Source organism: Onychostruthus taczanowskii, unplaced genomic scaffold (assembly GCF_017590055.1).
Source record: "Onychostruthus taczanowskii isolate IOZ18803 unplaced genomic scaffold, ASM1759005v1 scaffold1, whole genome shotgun sequence".
NCBI lineage: Eukaryota > Metazoa > Chordata > Aves > Passeriformes > Passeridae > Onychostruthus > Onychostruthus taczanowskii.
The window spans coordinates 35,160,229-35,172,725 of record NW_024496525.1 but is presented as its reverse complement, the minus strand read 5'-3'; the positions used below and the strand labels follow the sequence as shown (position 1 = coordinate 35,172,725).

Here is a 12,497-nt window from a genome sequence, read left to right as displayed (position 1 = left end):
AACTGTCAGTGTTTTTCCTCTCATGTGGCTGTGCTGGGTGCGTGGGGAGACCTGTCAGCATCAAGCAGTGAGTTCAGGGCTCAAAACTGCTGGGATGGCTTGGGACAAATGCTCAAACCACAGCTTTCCCAGGGATTTATCATATGGGGCAGCCAGAGAGAGCAGGCTCCAGAGGAGCCTGTGGCTGAGGCTGCCACTGTGCTGGCCCACAAGACCTCCAAGAGGGAAGTGTAGGATGATCTCCTGTCACTTTGCTGAGCAAAGAGCATTGAGCAGCCTTCTGTGGTCATGGGAGGTCCTCTTCTGAAATGATCTGCACGTAGCCAAGGGCCTGAGCAAGTGAGAGCCAGAGTAACGTCACATTGCAGGTTATGTGAAAATAGAAAATGCGAGTGTTGGGTTTCACACTGCTGGACAGAAGTCAGGAGGAGACAACAGACACTGTTAATGGGTTTAACGTGCAGTGTGGAGGAGCCAACAAGGGCTGGAGCTTTGCCTCATGTGGTTAGAGCTATGCTTACCCAGCAAGAGGCAGACGGTTTAAATTTAATGGCAATTACAGAGATAGAGGCTCTCTTGGCTCACAGTGCTCTCACACCTGCCGGGCTCCTGCCATCTCAGAGCTGGGATGAGCATGGTGCCCTGTGCCCTGAACAGGGATTTGAGAGATCCTGCAGCATGTCCTGTGGGGCAGAGGCTGGGAAGTGGCAGCGTGCCCTGGCGACGTGGTCAGCAGAGCTGGCCCAGCCCCGCAGCTGCCTCTTGTCTCTGCTCTTCCACATTTGGGACTGTGTTTCTGCTGGCTCACATGTAAGGATGCTGTATTTTGAGGTATGCCCAAAGTGTTCCGGGACGTGGTGGATGTTTCAGGGAACAGAAGGAGGTTTGCTAGGGGGATATCCAAGCGAGTTCACCAAAATTCCCCTTCCAGCTGTATCTTTAGTGGGGGCACCACAACAGTCAGCACTGCCCAGGACCGAGAAGGTGTTTGCTGCATTTAAACCCAAGCCAAGAATAAACTGTGCATTTCAGCCACATCGTGGCAGATTCCTGAAAACAAGGCCTGCCTTCATGCTTGGAGGGCTTCCTGGCCCTGCCAGGAACCACAGGGAAGAGCAACAGGAGCTTTGGCTGTAAACTACTGCTGAAGATGGGCTGTCGTGGGCAACCACGCACAAACCTCTCCCTGTGCTCCCCTAAAGCCTTTCCAGGACAAGCCTTTGCCCACATGCCTCAGCCATCATTTGTGATTCTCAGAAGGGAAAAAATAAGTGTCTCCTGCTGAGCATCCCACCCAGAGCAAACACTGCAGCATGAAACAGGCATGGGCACTGTCCTTGGCATCCAAACTTCACTGGCCACTGGGCAGCTCGTGGGCCTGCTGGGAAGGGCAGCAGTGTTGCCAGTTTTTGCTGGCTTGTGTAGCCAAGCCATCTTAAAGTTGAAGAGAGAGGATGTGTGATCTTGTGATTAAGATCTGAGCTGGAATTCAGGAAGCTGATGTTCAGCATTGTCTCTGGGGGACACTGGGCAAATTTCTTAACTTCTATCCTTTGCTTTCCCATCCATTCAAAAGAGGCTAAGAATACTTTTCCTTATCTCTTTAGGAGAGGATGTGGCTCTGATTGTCTTACACAATGTGTCCTTGATCTTTCCAGTGCAGCAGTGTGGCTGAGGGAGGGCTGTCTGGAGTCCTGTGGGCTGTGGAAATGCCAATGCACAACACAGCCATCAACCCTCTGATTCTCACTTTAGGATCATAGATGGAGGGTGAACAGGATCAAGCTGGATTCAGATTTCAGCTCAACCACAGGTTTTTATATTGATGTCATAGATGTCACCTATGTTACCAAAGAGCAGAATGGATCAAGAGCCAACATGAATGGGTTCTGAGACCCTAAAATGTATTTAGTTTTTGATCCTGATGTGAGCATCAGAATGGCTTTGAAGGTGGCTTTGTCAAGCCACCCCATCACGGCGCTGCTGTGACAGCTCTGGGCAGCTCTTGGGCCAGCACCTGAGGCAGTTCAAAAAATGAGCTGTGACCTGTTTGTGCTGCACAGAGCTGCCATCAAGCTCCTCTCCTGCATCTGCAGTGGTGCCTGGAGCTTGTCTGGCAGCTGCAAAGCAGAGGTGCTGCGAGCTGGTGTATGTTAGGCAGGCATTGCCTAAATCTGCAGATGACCCCGTGGTGTTCCTGACAGTGCTTCTGGCTGCAGGTTATTCCTGTGGGCAATCTCAAGGTCAGGCAAGCTGATAAGCTTTGTTAGGGCTCTGTGATTTTGGCAGCTCTGCTTTCCATGGGGAACTCCCAGCCTATTAGTGGTGAGATACAGGAAAGAGTGTCCCCCTACAGCTTGTTGGGCTGCAGGTCTCTTGTGACAGTGGCAAGGAGGTCCTCACTCCAGTGAGGGCTATGGGGGATGTTCACTGCTTATATCAGTGCACTGCTGGGATTGATAAAGCTGGGAGGAGTTTAAGACTTTGCCTTTTGATGGAGGCATCATCCTGTGCTGCCTGAAGATTCCCCCTGCCCATGTGGTGTGATGTCAGTAGGGAGTTTCTTCTCTTCTCAGCTTGGATGATGCTCCAGACGGGGTTTATCAGTCAGGCTGATAACAAGGAGATCTGGGACTGAAGCCCAAGCACCTCAGGAGAGGTTCTTCCCTTCTGCAGAGGCCTTGCTGTGCTGCCCAGCTCCAGTGTCTGCTCCAGTGCAGCTTTGCTGAATCAGAGTGCAGCCTGTGTGCAGCATTTTGCTGCCTCATAACATCCTTACACAACCTGACAGCTCTGGCAACCTCTGCTCCAGTGAGTCCCGGAGCTAAAGGAGCAGGAGCTCTGCCATCCAGGTTTGTGGTGTGTTTGGAAACCCAGGTGGGCAAACTCCTGCAGCACCTGCCAGCATTAAATGGCACTGGCAGAATGGTGCTTCTTCCTCCCTCCCTTTTGTAAGAGATGAAACAAAAGAAAACCTCTCCTGCATGACTTTTGTTAATTTGTTTATGATGATGGGGTTTGTCCAGGTTGCAGGTTGAGCTTCTGAGGCCTGAGATGATGCCTGCAACTGTGTGGGGCTGCTCCAAGCACTCAGTGACTCTGACTGATTCTCATTTCAGGGACTTGAAGCTGGACAATGTGCTGCTGGACTACGAGGGGCACTGCAAGCTGGCAGACTTTGGAATGTGCAAAGAGGGCATTCTCAATGGCATCACCACAGCCACCTTCTGTGGCACGCCAGACTACATCGCTCCAGAGGTAAGGAAACCTTTCCTTGGTCAGGAGAATGGCCACCATGTGAAAAGTGTAGGTGAGCTTTGGAACTGCCAGTGTCTTTGGCTTTGCCTTATTTGATTGCTGAGCTCAGGGTTTCCTCCTTAGATGTATTATCAGCCCCTTGTGAAGTAAAGTATGCGTAAATCTTGAGGCTGCTGTATGCATCAAAATAAGCCTGTATTTTTCCCTAGAAAATGTGAGGTGAAAAATTGAAATGGAGCTGCAAAAATCTTGACACGTACAGATGCTGTCCCAGCTTGATTTGAAAGGAGATTGAATTCTCCTTCATTACACAGTTCCTTTTTCTATATCCTCACACTCCCTGCCATTCCCCAATCTCACTACAAAATTAACAAACACCTCTTTAAGGAGCAGCTGCCCTCCAGATGCTGCCAGATGTTCCAACAAGGTTTCACATCCTTCAACACAGTTGAATATCTGTCTGTAGTTGATGCTTGCACCGTTCTCCCACACTCACACTGCTTCCCCTCTCCAGCTGGAAGCCTTGCTGTAGGAGCCAGGTAGGTGTTTTCTTCCCAAGGGCAAGGGGGAGGCAGTGTCAGCTCACACACGTGGCTGCTCAGCTGCTTCTGAGGCTCAGCCAGTTTTGCTGGAGTTCCCCTTCTCCTCCAGCTCAGCTCCAGCATCATCCTAAGGCCTTGCTTCCCAGGTGACCCAGCCAAGCTAATTTAGCCCTTGCTTAAAGCACCTGATGTTCCTTTGTGCTGATCTGGGGGTTCCCTGAGTGAGATCACTTCATGTTCCTGGACATCCTAACAGAGAGCGCTGTTAGCGAGAACTTCTGTGCTACCATTTCCAAATCCTTCTTTCCTCCCCTGCTCCCATATGAAGCTTCAGGGTTGGTGTTTCTTTCCTCCCTGTGCTGCAGATCCTGCAGGAGATGCTGTATGGCCCCGATGTGGACTGGTGGGCCATGGGAGTGCTGCTGTACGAGATGCTGTGCGGCCACGCGCCCTTCGAGGCCGAGAACGAGGACGACCTCTTCGAGGCCATTCTGAATGATGAAGTCGTCTACCCAACGTGGCTGCAGCAGGATGCAGTGGCAATCCTCAAAGCAGTGAGTTCCTTTGGCTGTTTGCTCTCTGTCCTAGCTTTCTCCAGCCTAATTCCAGCAAAAGAGAGCAGGGCTGGAGTATTGGCATGCAGAAATTGCGTGAGATCCTGACCCTGACCCTCTTCTTATCTCGCATTGAAGGGTAAACAGAAAGAACATCCTGCCACACTTAGGTGTGTTTGCAGAGTTATATGGTTTAGTAGCCAACTTGGCAAGCAGAGTGTGAGCCTGTCTGTGTGTCTGGGCATTCCCCTGCTTGCTTAATGATTGACAGTGTGTGGTCATCTCCCAGAACAGAAGCAGCAGGTAAATACAGGGTTTAATCAGTAGCCACCATATGGCCAAGAAGTGAAGGCTTCCTGATAATCCTCTCTGGTAATGCCAACATCCCCCAGGGTTGCTGCCTATCTGCATACAAAGACAGGGATTTGATTTTTGTGTGTTTGGGAGTAAAAGAAACAGCAAAAAGTTAGACGAGAGCTGTTGCTGGTGACACTCTGTCCTTGTCCTGCCATGTATGCATAACTTTTTCCAGGAGTTCTTTTATCCACGTGCCTCACATCTTTGCCTCTGACATGGGAATTAAGCTTTTAAGATTTTGGGCTCTGTGTGAGCCTAATGCACTGGAACTGCCTGGCTTTTCTGTAACGAATCAAAAGGTGACTTATGACAAGAGTGTTAAACGATGAACTGGGAGACTTGACTTGACTGTTCTGCTACTGACTCCTTCCTGGCCCTCATCACATCACCAAATATCTCTAAGAACCTTTTGGAAAGAGAAGGATCAGAGTATTCCCTTTTCTTGAGAAAGCACTGTGGACAAAGATGCATTTAAGAGAGGATACCAGTAAATATTATGGTAATAGAGGATCTAAGAAATAATTGGATAAGGTAGTAATTTATAGAAACTCATGGAGCACTGGCCCAGAGAAATGAGGTAGTCAGTGATGGGACCATTTGAGGGAAAGAGGAGAGTTTTTAGTTGAGAAAATGTGGAAATTTTCTGCTGAAGGGTTTCTGTTGTATCTGAGTGAAGCAACTGCTTCCTATAGCTGAAAATACATCTGATAAATTTCACCGAAGTCAACTGACAATAAAATCGACTCCTGGAGGAGTAAGAGGAGCTTTGAAATCACAAGTTGTGCTCAGAATTGATTGTTTGTCATGTTGGAGGCCCTCTTGGGTTTTGGAAATAACTCCCTACGTATTTAAAATACAAACATGAACTTCAGACTCATTGCAGCTTCTGCAGCAGTGTTTATGTGGTTGAACTGGGACTCTTAAGTACCTCTTCAGTACCAATTCCTCTTCTGCAGTGACAAGTACTAAAGGAGTGGATTTGTTGCAGGTATATTGCATAATTATGAGACAGAGGTAAAATGTGGTCGTGTAGATGCTTGTCATAACAGGAATCTCAGGGTGTAATAAAATATGATTTGTGTTTTAGCCTCTTGATGAAATGAGTGTTTTCCTCATGCTGGTAAGGCCTCCCATAAACAGCCAGTGCAAGACTCAGTCACCCCAGGCTGCTCTAGTTTGTGTTCAGAGCCCAGATTTTAACAGCTTAAGGTCCCTTCTGTGATTAATAGACAGGGAACTTGATGAGGGGCGCTGAAGGAAGAGGGCCAGAATTGAGCAGGGAGCTGAGAATTTAAATAGAAAGCGTTGAGCATCTCCAAAACCCAGTCAGCTCAGTGACTGCTGGTTCCTTGCCTGAAATACAGTTTCCTCTCCAGCCCCTCTGCTTGTCTGTTGTGTTATATGTTGCTGGTGATAAAAAAATGAAATCAAAGCTGCCTCTCTGTCCAAGAGAAGCACTGCACTGTATCTGCTCTGGGGAAAAAGGCTGAATTTTGGGGCATTCACCAGGAGTCTTGGGATTAACTAGTGGGAATTGACAACTGAGATGTTCACTGGACCTTCAGCTCCTCAGTTTCTGCTCCCTGGGTGGCTGCTGCCTGGAGGTGATTGTTGCATCTTATTTCACAGCACTGGTGATAGCTAGCAGCAGGCTGAATTTCTGCAGCCTCACTGAGGCTGCTTTTGGGCCAAGAGCTGTTCACTGGAAGAGCTCCTTCTTTCTTCCTTTCCTTGTACTGAGTTCTAAAGAAGCATCAGAGCATGTTGGCTTTAATGGGAAGGAAGCATCCTGTCAGGAGATTGTCTGGGGCTCTAGATTAAAATGGAAGCCACACACACAGACCCTTTGATTTCTTTTGAATGATAACAAACGTTATCACATCAAAATGCTACATTTTTCATTATATTTTTTATAATGTTTAGTTAGTATTTTTAGGTGATAATATAACAGAGTGGTAAGCCTAGGGTTTTTTTGAGAAAGACAGTAAATTTTCTAGCAGCTAAATATGTAGATTTCCTTTTATATGCACTTCTGATGCTAATATTTCTCTTAGATGCAGCATTATGACTAAACGAGCATCTTCTAATTGCTATTGTGTTTTTCTCCAACCAAGCATGCACTTGAGCTCTCTGCTTTCGAGCTGTGACAGTGCTTTCTAACCATGATGCTGAGAGCTCTGGAAATCAGTGGCATAAATGATTGTAAGTAATTTCATGGCATGGGAAGCCTGTGGAAGATCAGGGAATTAAACCTGGATTCTCTTGTATAAGGCCTTAGTAGCCTTAATAACTGGATTATCCCCTCACTAAAAGTTCTGGTCTCTAACCTTGAACAGCACTAGTGAGAAATTCACCAAGTTTGGATGGTACAAAGCTCTGAAATGAAAATTAAATTCTTAGGTTTACTGTAGTACAGGTGCTTAGTGATGTTCTACAAATAGATATATCTAGGTTTAGAAAGCACTGGATTCATTTGCCTTTGTGAAGAGCTTCATTTTAAACAAGGATAGTAAGTTGTAATACTCATTTCACAGATGCTGTTGCCTTGTTTGGCTTTCATTTTGCGTAATTGCATTTCACCAATTTCCCCCCATCAGAAACCACATGATTTCTGAAGATTGCACCCTGTTCATCTTTGCATTTTCTTGATAATAACAAAACTATGTTCTTAGGACCTCATTTACGTCACTGGGTGTTCCTGGAGGGTTTGTGAACACTGGTACCAAGGAAAACAAAACTAACCTCAGTGCTCTGGGACTTTGTGTAGAATTGAAAGCGGAAACATTTGTGCTCCAGAAAAAAAACTTTTTATCTGTTTCCCTTTCTAATGTTTGGGTTTTTTTTGTCCTTGAAATTTCCCCTGGAGGGCTGGGGAAGGGAGTAGGACAGAGGTAAATCAGCAAGGTTTGATAGAGTCAATACTCCCAGAGGAGGAAAGTTGAACATCTCACTGTGTACCCTGCCCTGTCTGAATGTGTCACTGGGGAATTCAGGTGCTGATGCCTCAAGCCAGGAGAAGACTCAAACTGAGCCCTCCTCTGCTTGTGTGAGCAAGTCAAATTGGGCATGGATGTGCTTGTAGGAGTAATAAAAGTGCAGAAGAGGAGAATTGCTGCTGAATGGATTCAGACCAGCTTATTCCAGACATAAGTTTTGCTTTGATTTTAATGCTTAATTTCTCCATTGCCCTACCTGAATGCAGTTGCAAGGAGTTCATGGCAGTTACAGGGAGCTATTGGATTTGTGTGTGTGTCAAACAAATTATTTCAAATACTCAGTGACAGGACAGTCACTAGGGTCTGATCATGGAGAAACTGAGGAAGAAACTGTGTGAGCGTGCAGAGAGCAGAGACTGCTGCACCAAATCTCTTACAGGGAGAATGCAGCTAGATATTACTTTGTTACACCATATCAATATTCTGAATTTGTTAATTGTCACCACCAAAAAAGTGCTGGAGCAGAGAGGGCAGCTTTCCAGACAGACTGAAGCTTTGGGATTCAGCTGAGTGAGCTGCAAAATGAAATACAATCCTCTTGCTTCCCATAAGCAGGGTGGGTTTTTGGCAGTGTGTTTCACTCACTTCGTGCATGCCTTTCTCAAATGCAATTCAGCCACCCTGCCTGGCTCACAGGCAGCTGAATTTGAGGGGAGAATGGAGGGACACACTGAAAATCAGGTCTCAGAAGTAGATGGTGTAATGGGAAGCAAATTCTCTGTGAAAGCTGCAGGGATTTTCCTTTCTGAGCGTGGTTTCAGATGAGGAGAGAAGGGCAAAGCCTGTGGAGTCACTCCATGGACTGGTGATCTCAAGTAGCAATGTTTGGCCCAAAGGCTTGGAAATTTGGATGAGTGATTGCAGCTTAGATATTTTCACCCTCAGAGCCTGGTAACAGCAGGGGCTGGAAAGCAGCATCTCCCTAGGGAAGTGTTAGCACTGCTCTGCCTTCTGCACCCTGGATTTCCAAACTCCTGTCACAGCTGAGTTTGCTAAAGCCAAGGATGTCTCTTGACATTTTTGTGCTAACCCCCAGTCTTAATGAGAGCTCTGAAACACTTCTGGCCTAGCTGAAATGCTCCCTCCAAAACTGAGGCTTAGGCAGCCTTGCCTGTAGCTTTATATTTTGGGGACACAAATGAGACTAAAGCCTGTTCTTCCTCCAGCTGGTTAAAGACGTGCATTTTGAGAAAAACCCTACTGCAGTTAAGAGAGTGGGCAGAAGTGGTTATCTCCACCTCCACGTGGGTTTTGTGTCAAAAATAAACACCAGACAAGAAAAGAAGAAGGTGCAGAGGAAATTGGCTGTGGTTTGAGCAGCCTGTGCTCTCTCTCAGCACAGGTGGAACGGCACCGGGGAGCCCAAATGCCCCTGGATTAGTGTGAAGAGTGAGAGGGCTGGGAAAGTGAGGGAGCTTGGCTGAGGGCAAGCATGAGAAAAATTGCATCAGCACTACCAAGGATGCAAAAGTAAAACTTGAGCTGTGTTTCTAGAGAACAGCAGCCTGGAAATGACTCAAAAGGCAAATGGTATGGGTGAGTGAACTCTCTCCTGTTTTGTGTCACTGAGTTCCTTTGCCCGCTCCAGACACCACTGAGACTTTGTTCTTGCAGAATTGTGTAAAGTCCCCTTTGCACTGTCATGTGAACTCCAAGAGGCTGTCCTGTCTGGGAGTGGTGCTTCAGACTCAGCTGCTGCAGTAATGGTGCTTTGTGGGTCAGAGGGAGCAGAGTCCTGCTTTGATGACCTTTGTTTTATGGACTTGTTTCTGGCTGTCAGACCACAGGGTGAGGAAGTTGGGATTTCCTATGTGTACCCATATGCATACATAGAAATAAGTTTGGTGGAAGTTAGGAAAGTGTGTCTGTGTGTATGATTTTCTTCTTCCCTAAATTTGCAGCTGATACTCAGTGAGGAAAAACTGTATTTGAAGGGTACCTTCCTCTGTCCCTCCCTGTCATGAAAAGGAGCAGTGTTTCCCATCATTTTTCAGGAATCCTAAGTAATGATAAAGTGAGATAAATTTTGTTACTATGTTTGTGTGCATAAGTTGAATCCAGGACTCCCTGGGGAGTACAAGCTGTCATTCCAGGGAAATACTGAGGAGCTACTCGTGTCCCACATGGCCAGTGCACAGGGCAGTCCAGTTTGGCTGGATGCAGGATAACAGCTCCAGCAGAGCCCCTGGAGATTCAGGCTGTGCAGGCACTTACCATAATGGGCTGAGAGGAAGAGAGTGGAGAGATCACAGAATGGTTTGGGTTGGAAGGGACTTGAAACACCATCCAGTTCCAACCCCCTGTCATGGGCAGGGACACCTTCCACCAGACCAGGCTGCTCCAAGCCCCACCCAACCTGGCCTTGAACACTTCCAGGGATAATTCACAGCTTCTCTGGGCATCCTGTGCCAGTGCCTCGCCACCCCATGGCCAAGAATTTCTTCTTTATATCTCATCTATATCTCTTCTCTCAGTTTAAAACTGTTCCCCTTGTCCCTATCTGCCTGTGTAAAAAGTCCCTCTCCCTCTTTTTTATAAGCTCCCTTTTAATACTGGAAGTGTCCACATACAGATAAAAAAGAAAATTCCCTGGGACACTTCATCCAGGGCTTACTAAGGGAGAGAAAGCAAAGTGAACTGCCCACCCTAAGGTGCCACCCTGAGTGCCCAAACCCTCAGTGAAGACCCCTTATTTTCAGAAGGGCTTTGTGGATAGTGAATTCTCTGTGCTGAACCAGACTGGCCCCACCACTGTGGGCAAATTGAAAATGCCGTGATGAGGAGAGGAGGGAAAGGGATGGAGCTCTTACAACAGAAAGACTTATAGGCAGATTTTTTCATGTAATCAAAACAAGCAGTCTGCTGTGACAGAGGAGTGGAGGAGAAAGGGCTGTTTGCAAACTGCTGACGAGGATGTCTGAATTCAGGAGAGGTGTGGATGGTCCCAGCTGCCTTCTTGCTGCAGCTGCTCACGCCTGACATCAGCAGGAGGGTGAGGTCCTCTGGACTTTGGAGAAGTTTATTCTGTTCATATTCTGCAGTTGTTTGGGGTCGAGCACCTCTGGACAGGGGAAGGTCAGAAGTGGCTGTCACCAGCTCAGATACCACAGGGGTGTCTGCCTCCTCCCTCAGCACATCACTCATTATAACATCTGTGCTTTCTGCTGCCTTCATGCCTCACCTTTTCCCTAAATGCTGGGCAGTCACTTTGGCCCCTGTGTAAACTCAACCAAACCCCATTGTTTGTGCTTCCCAGCCCTCTCCTGAGCACCTCCAAGGAGTGAATAGAGGCAGGCAGATGCTGATGGTGCCCTTGTGTCACCCTGCACGAGTTGTGTCTCCCCTTTGCATTTGTATCCTGCAGATCTGGGCCAGGTTCTTCCTTTCCAAGTGGCAGAAAAAGGCAGATAATCTGTTTCCCATTCAGTGCTGGAATAGACAGAATGAACTTGTTTCTGAATGAACCAGATGTATTTTTTAGGCAAAGTTCAAACGGAAAAGGGACAGCGTGATGGTGGACCCACTGAAATCAAAGAGGGAGCTGGATGAGGTCATTGCTTTATCCTCAGAGCTGAGGAGCCTGCTAACAAAGGCAGATAGATATTAAAAGTGCCTTCAAATGCCAATAAATTATTCTCCTTGGCATCTCTTCAGAGTTGGCAGTCTCCATAAATTCCCTTGCACAATTTGATTAAGCTTTGGCTTTCAGCATGAGGCTGATATTTAAATCTCTCTCTGAAGCTCTGTGCTGGATCTGTGTACACATTTTTCCTTTATTTTGTTTTTCAGAAATGCTTTCATCTTGCATTTCCTGGTTGGCTCCACAGCCACTGCTGCAAAAGCAGGGCTCTGGAGCCTGTTGTTTCCCAGCTGGGGAGGAGCTCTGCAGTTTTAAATGATCTCTTACCTAGAGATTACCCTCTTTTCTGCCATAAACACACCATGGTGAGGTGACAGGGCTGTGCCCCACCACAGGTTACCTTCTTACCTCTTTTGCCTTGCACATCCGTATCTGTAACCTGCTGTCTCTTACTCTTTCCCTCCTAATTCTTAAACAGCAAACAGCTTTCCCCAGTAATTTTAATCTCTTCTGTTGATTGATCACACCTTTTTCTCAAGTGCTCCTCTTCCCCACAGTGATAGTCCCATGCTTCTGAATAATTCACTCTGAAAGAAAACTACAGATATCTGTATAGAGCTTTCCAAGGCCAAATTCATCTTGAAATAGTCATTAAGTCTTTTACCGTTCCCTTTCCAACAGGCTCAAATTAGATTCTCGTTTGAGTCTGCAGCCTGTAAGCTCAGATTTACTTCAGAAAAAGCTCCTGAAGCAGCCTGGTGTGACTCATCCTCCTCTTTCCTGCCAGGGATGGGGGAAGGTGAAGGTGTGTGTTCATAGTGCCAACATTGTCTTCCCCATCTTTTCTTCCTCCTTACTCCCTGTGCTCAGGAAGGAGCAGTTCCCATGTCTGAGCCTAAGACTTGTGGCCCGGGCTCCTTCCTCAGCTCTGCCGTATCTAAACTGATCTTAGAGGCTCACAAAAGGGGTTTGGTGAAGTCCATTAAAATCCGGTCTTGGGGCAAATCTTAAGGATTCCTTTGAGACCCTGGGTCCACCCTGGATTTGGGAATGATTGCTGTAGGATGGGGCCAGCTCTGGCTGTGCAGCCCCTGCAGAAGGGGCCAGTCCATCTAACCAGGAGGTCTTCACACTGTGATAGAGGTAACAAAACTCTGACTGACTGAACTGTCCAGGGCTTTAGGTCTTACTCGTCCCTCCAGCTTTGAAC

At 47.2% G+C, this 12,497-nt stretch overlaps 1 protein-coding gene across 1 annotated transcript in view; it reads left to right on the top strand.

The window, feature by feature from the left end:
* PRKCH (protein kinase C eta) overlaps positions 1 to 12,497 on the top strand; it is a 113,418-nt gene that overhangs the window by 90,566 nt on the left and 10,355 nt on the right. The window contains exons 11-12 of the mRNA XM_041427644.1: positions 3,120 to 3,258; positions 4,166 to 4,354. Of these exons, the coding sequence (XP_041283578.1) occupies positions 3,120 to 3,258; positions 4,166 to 4,354 (328 nt within the window). The remainder of the gene's footprint in view (positions 1 to 3,119; positions 3,259 to 4,165; positions 4,355 to 12,497) is intronic.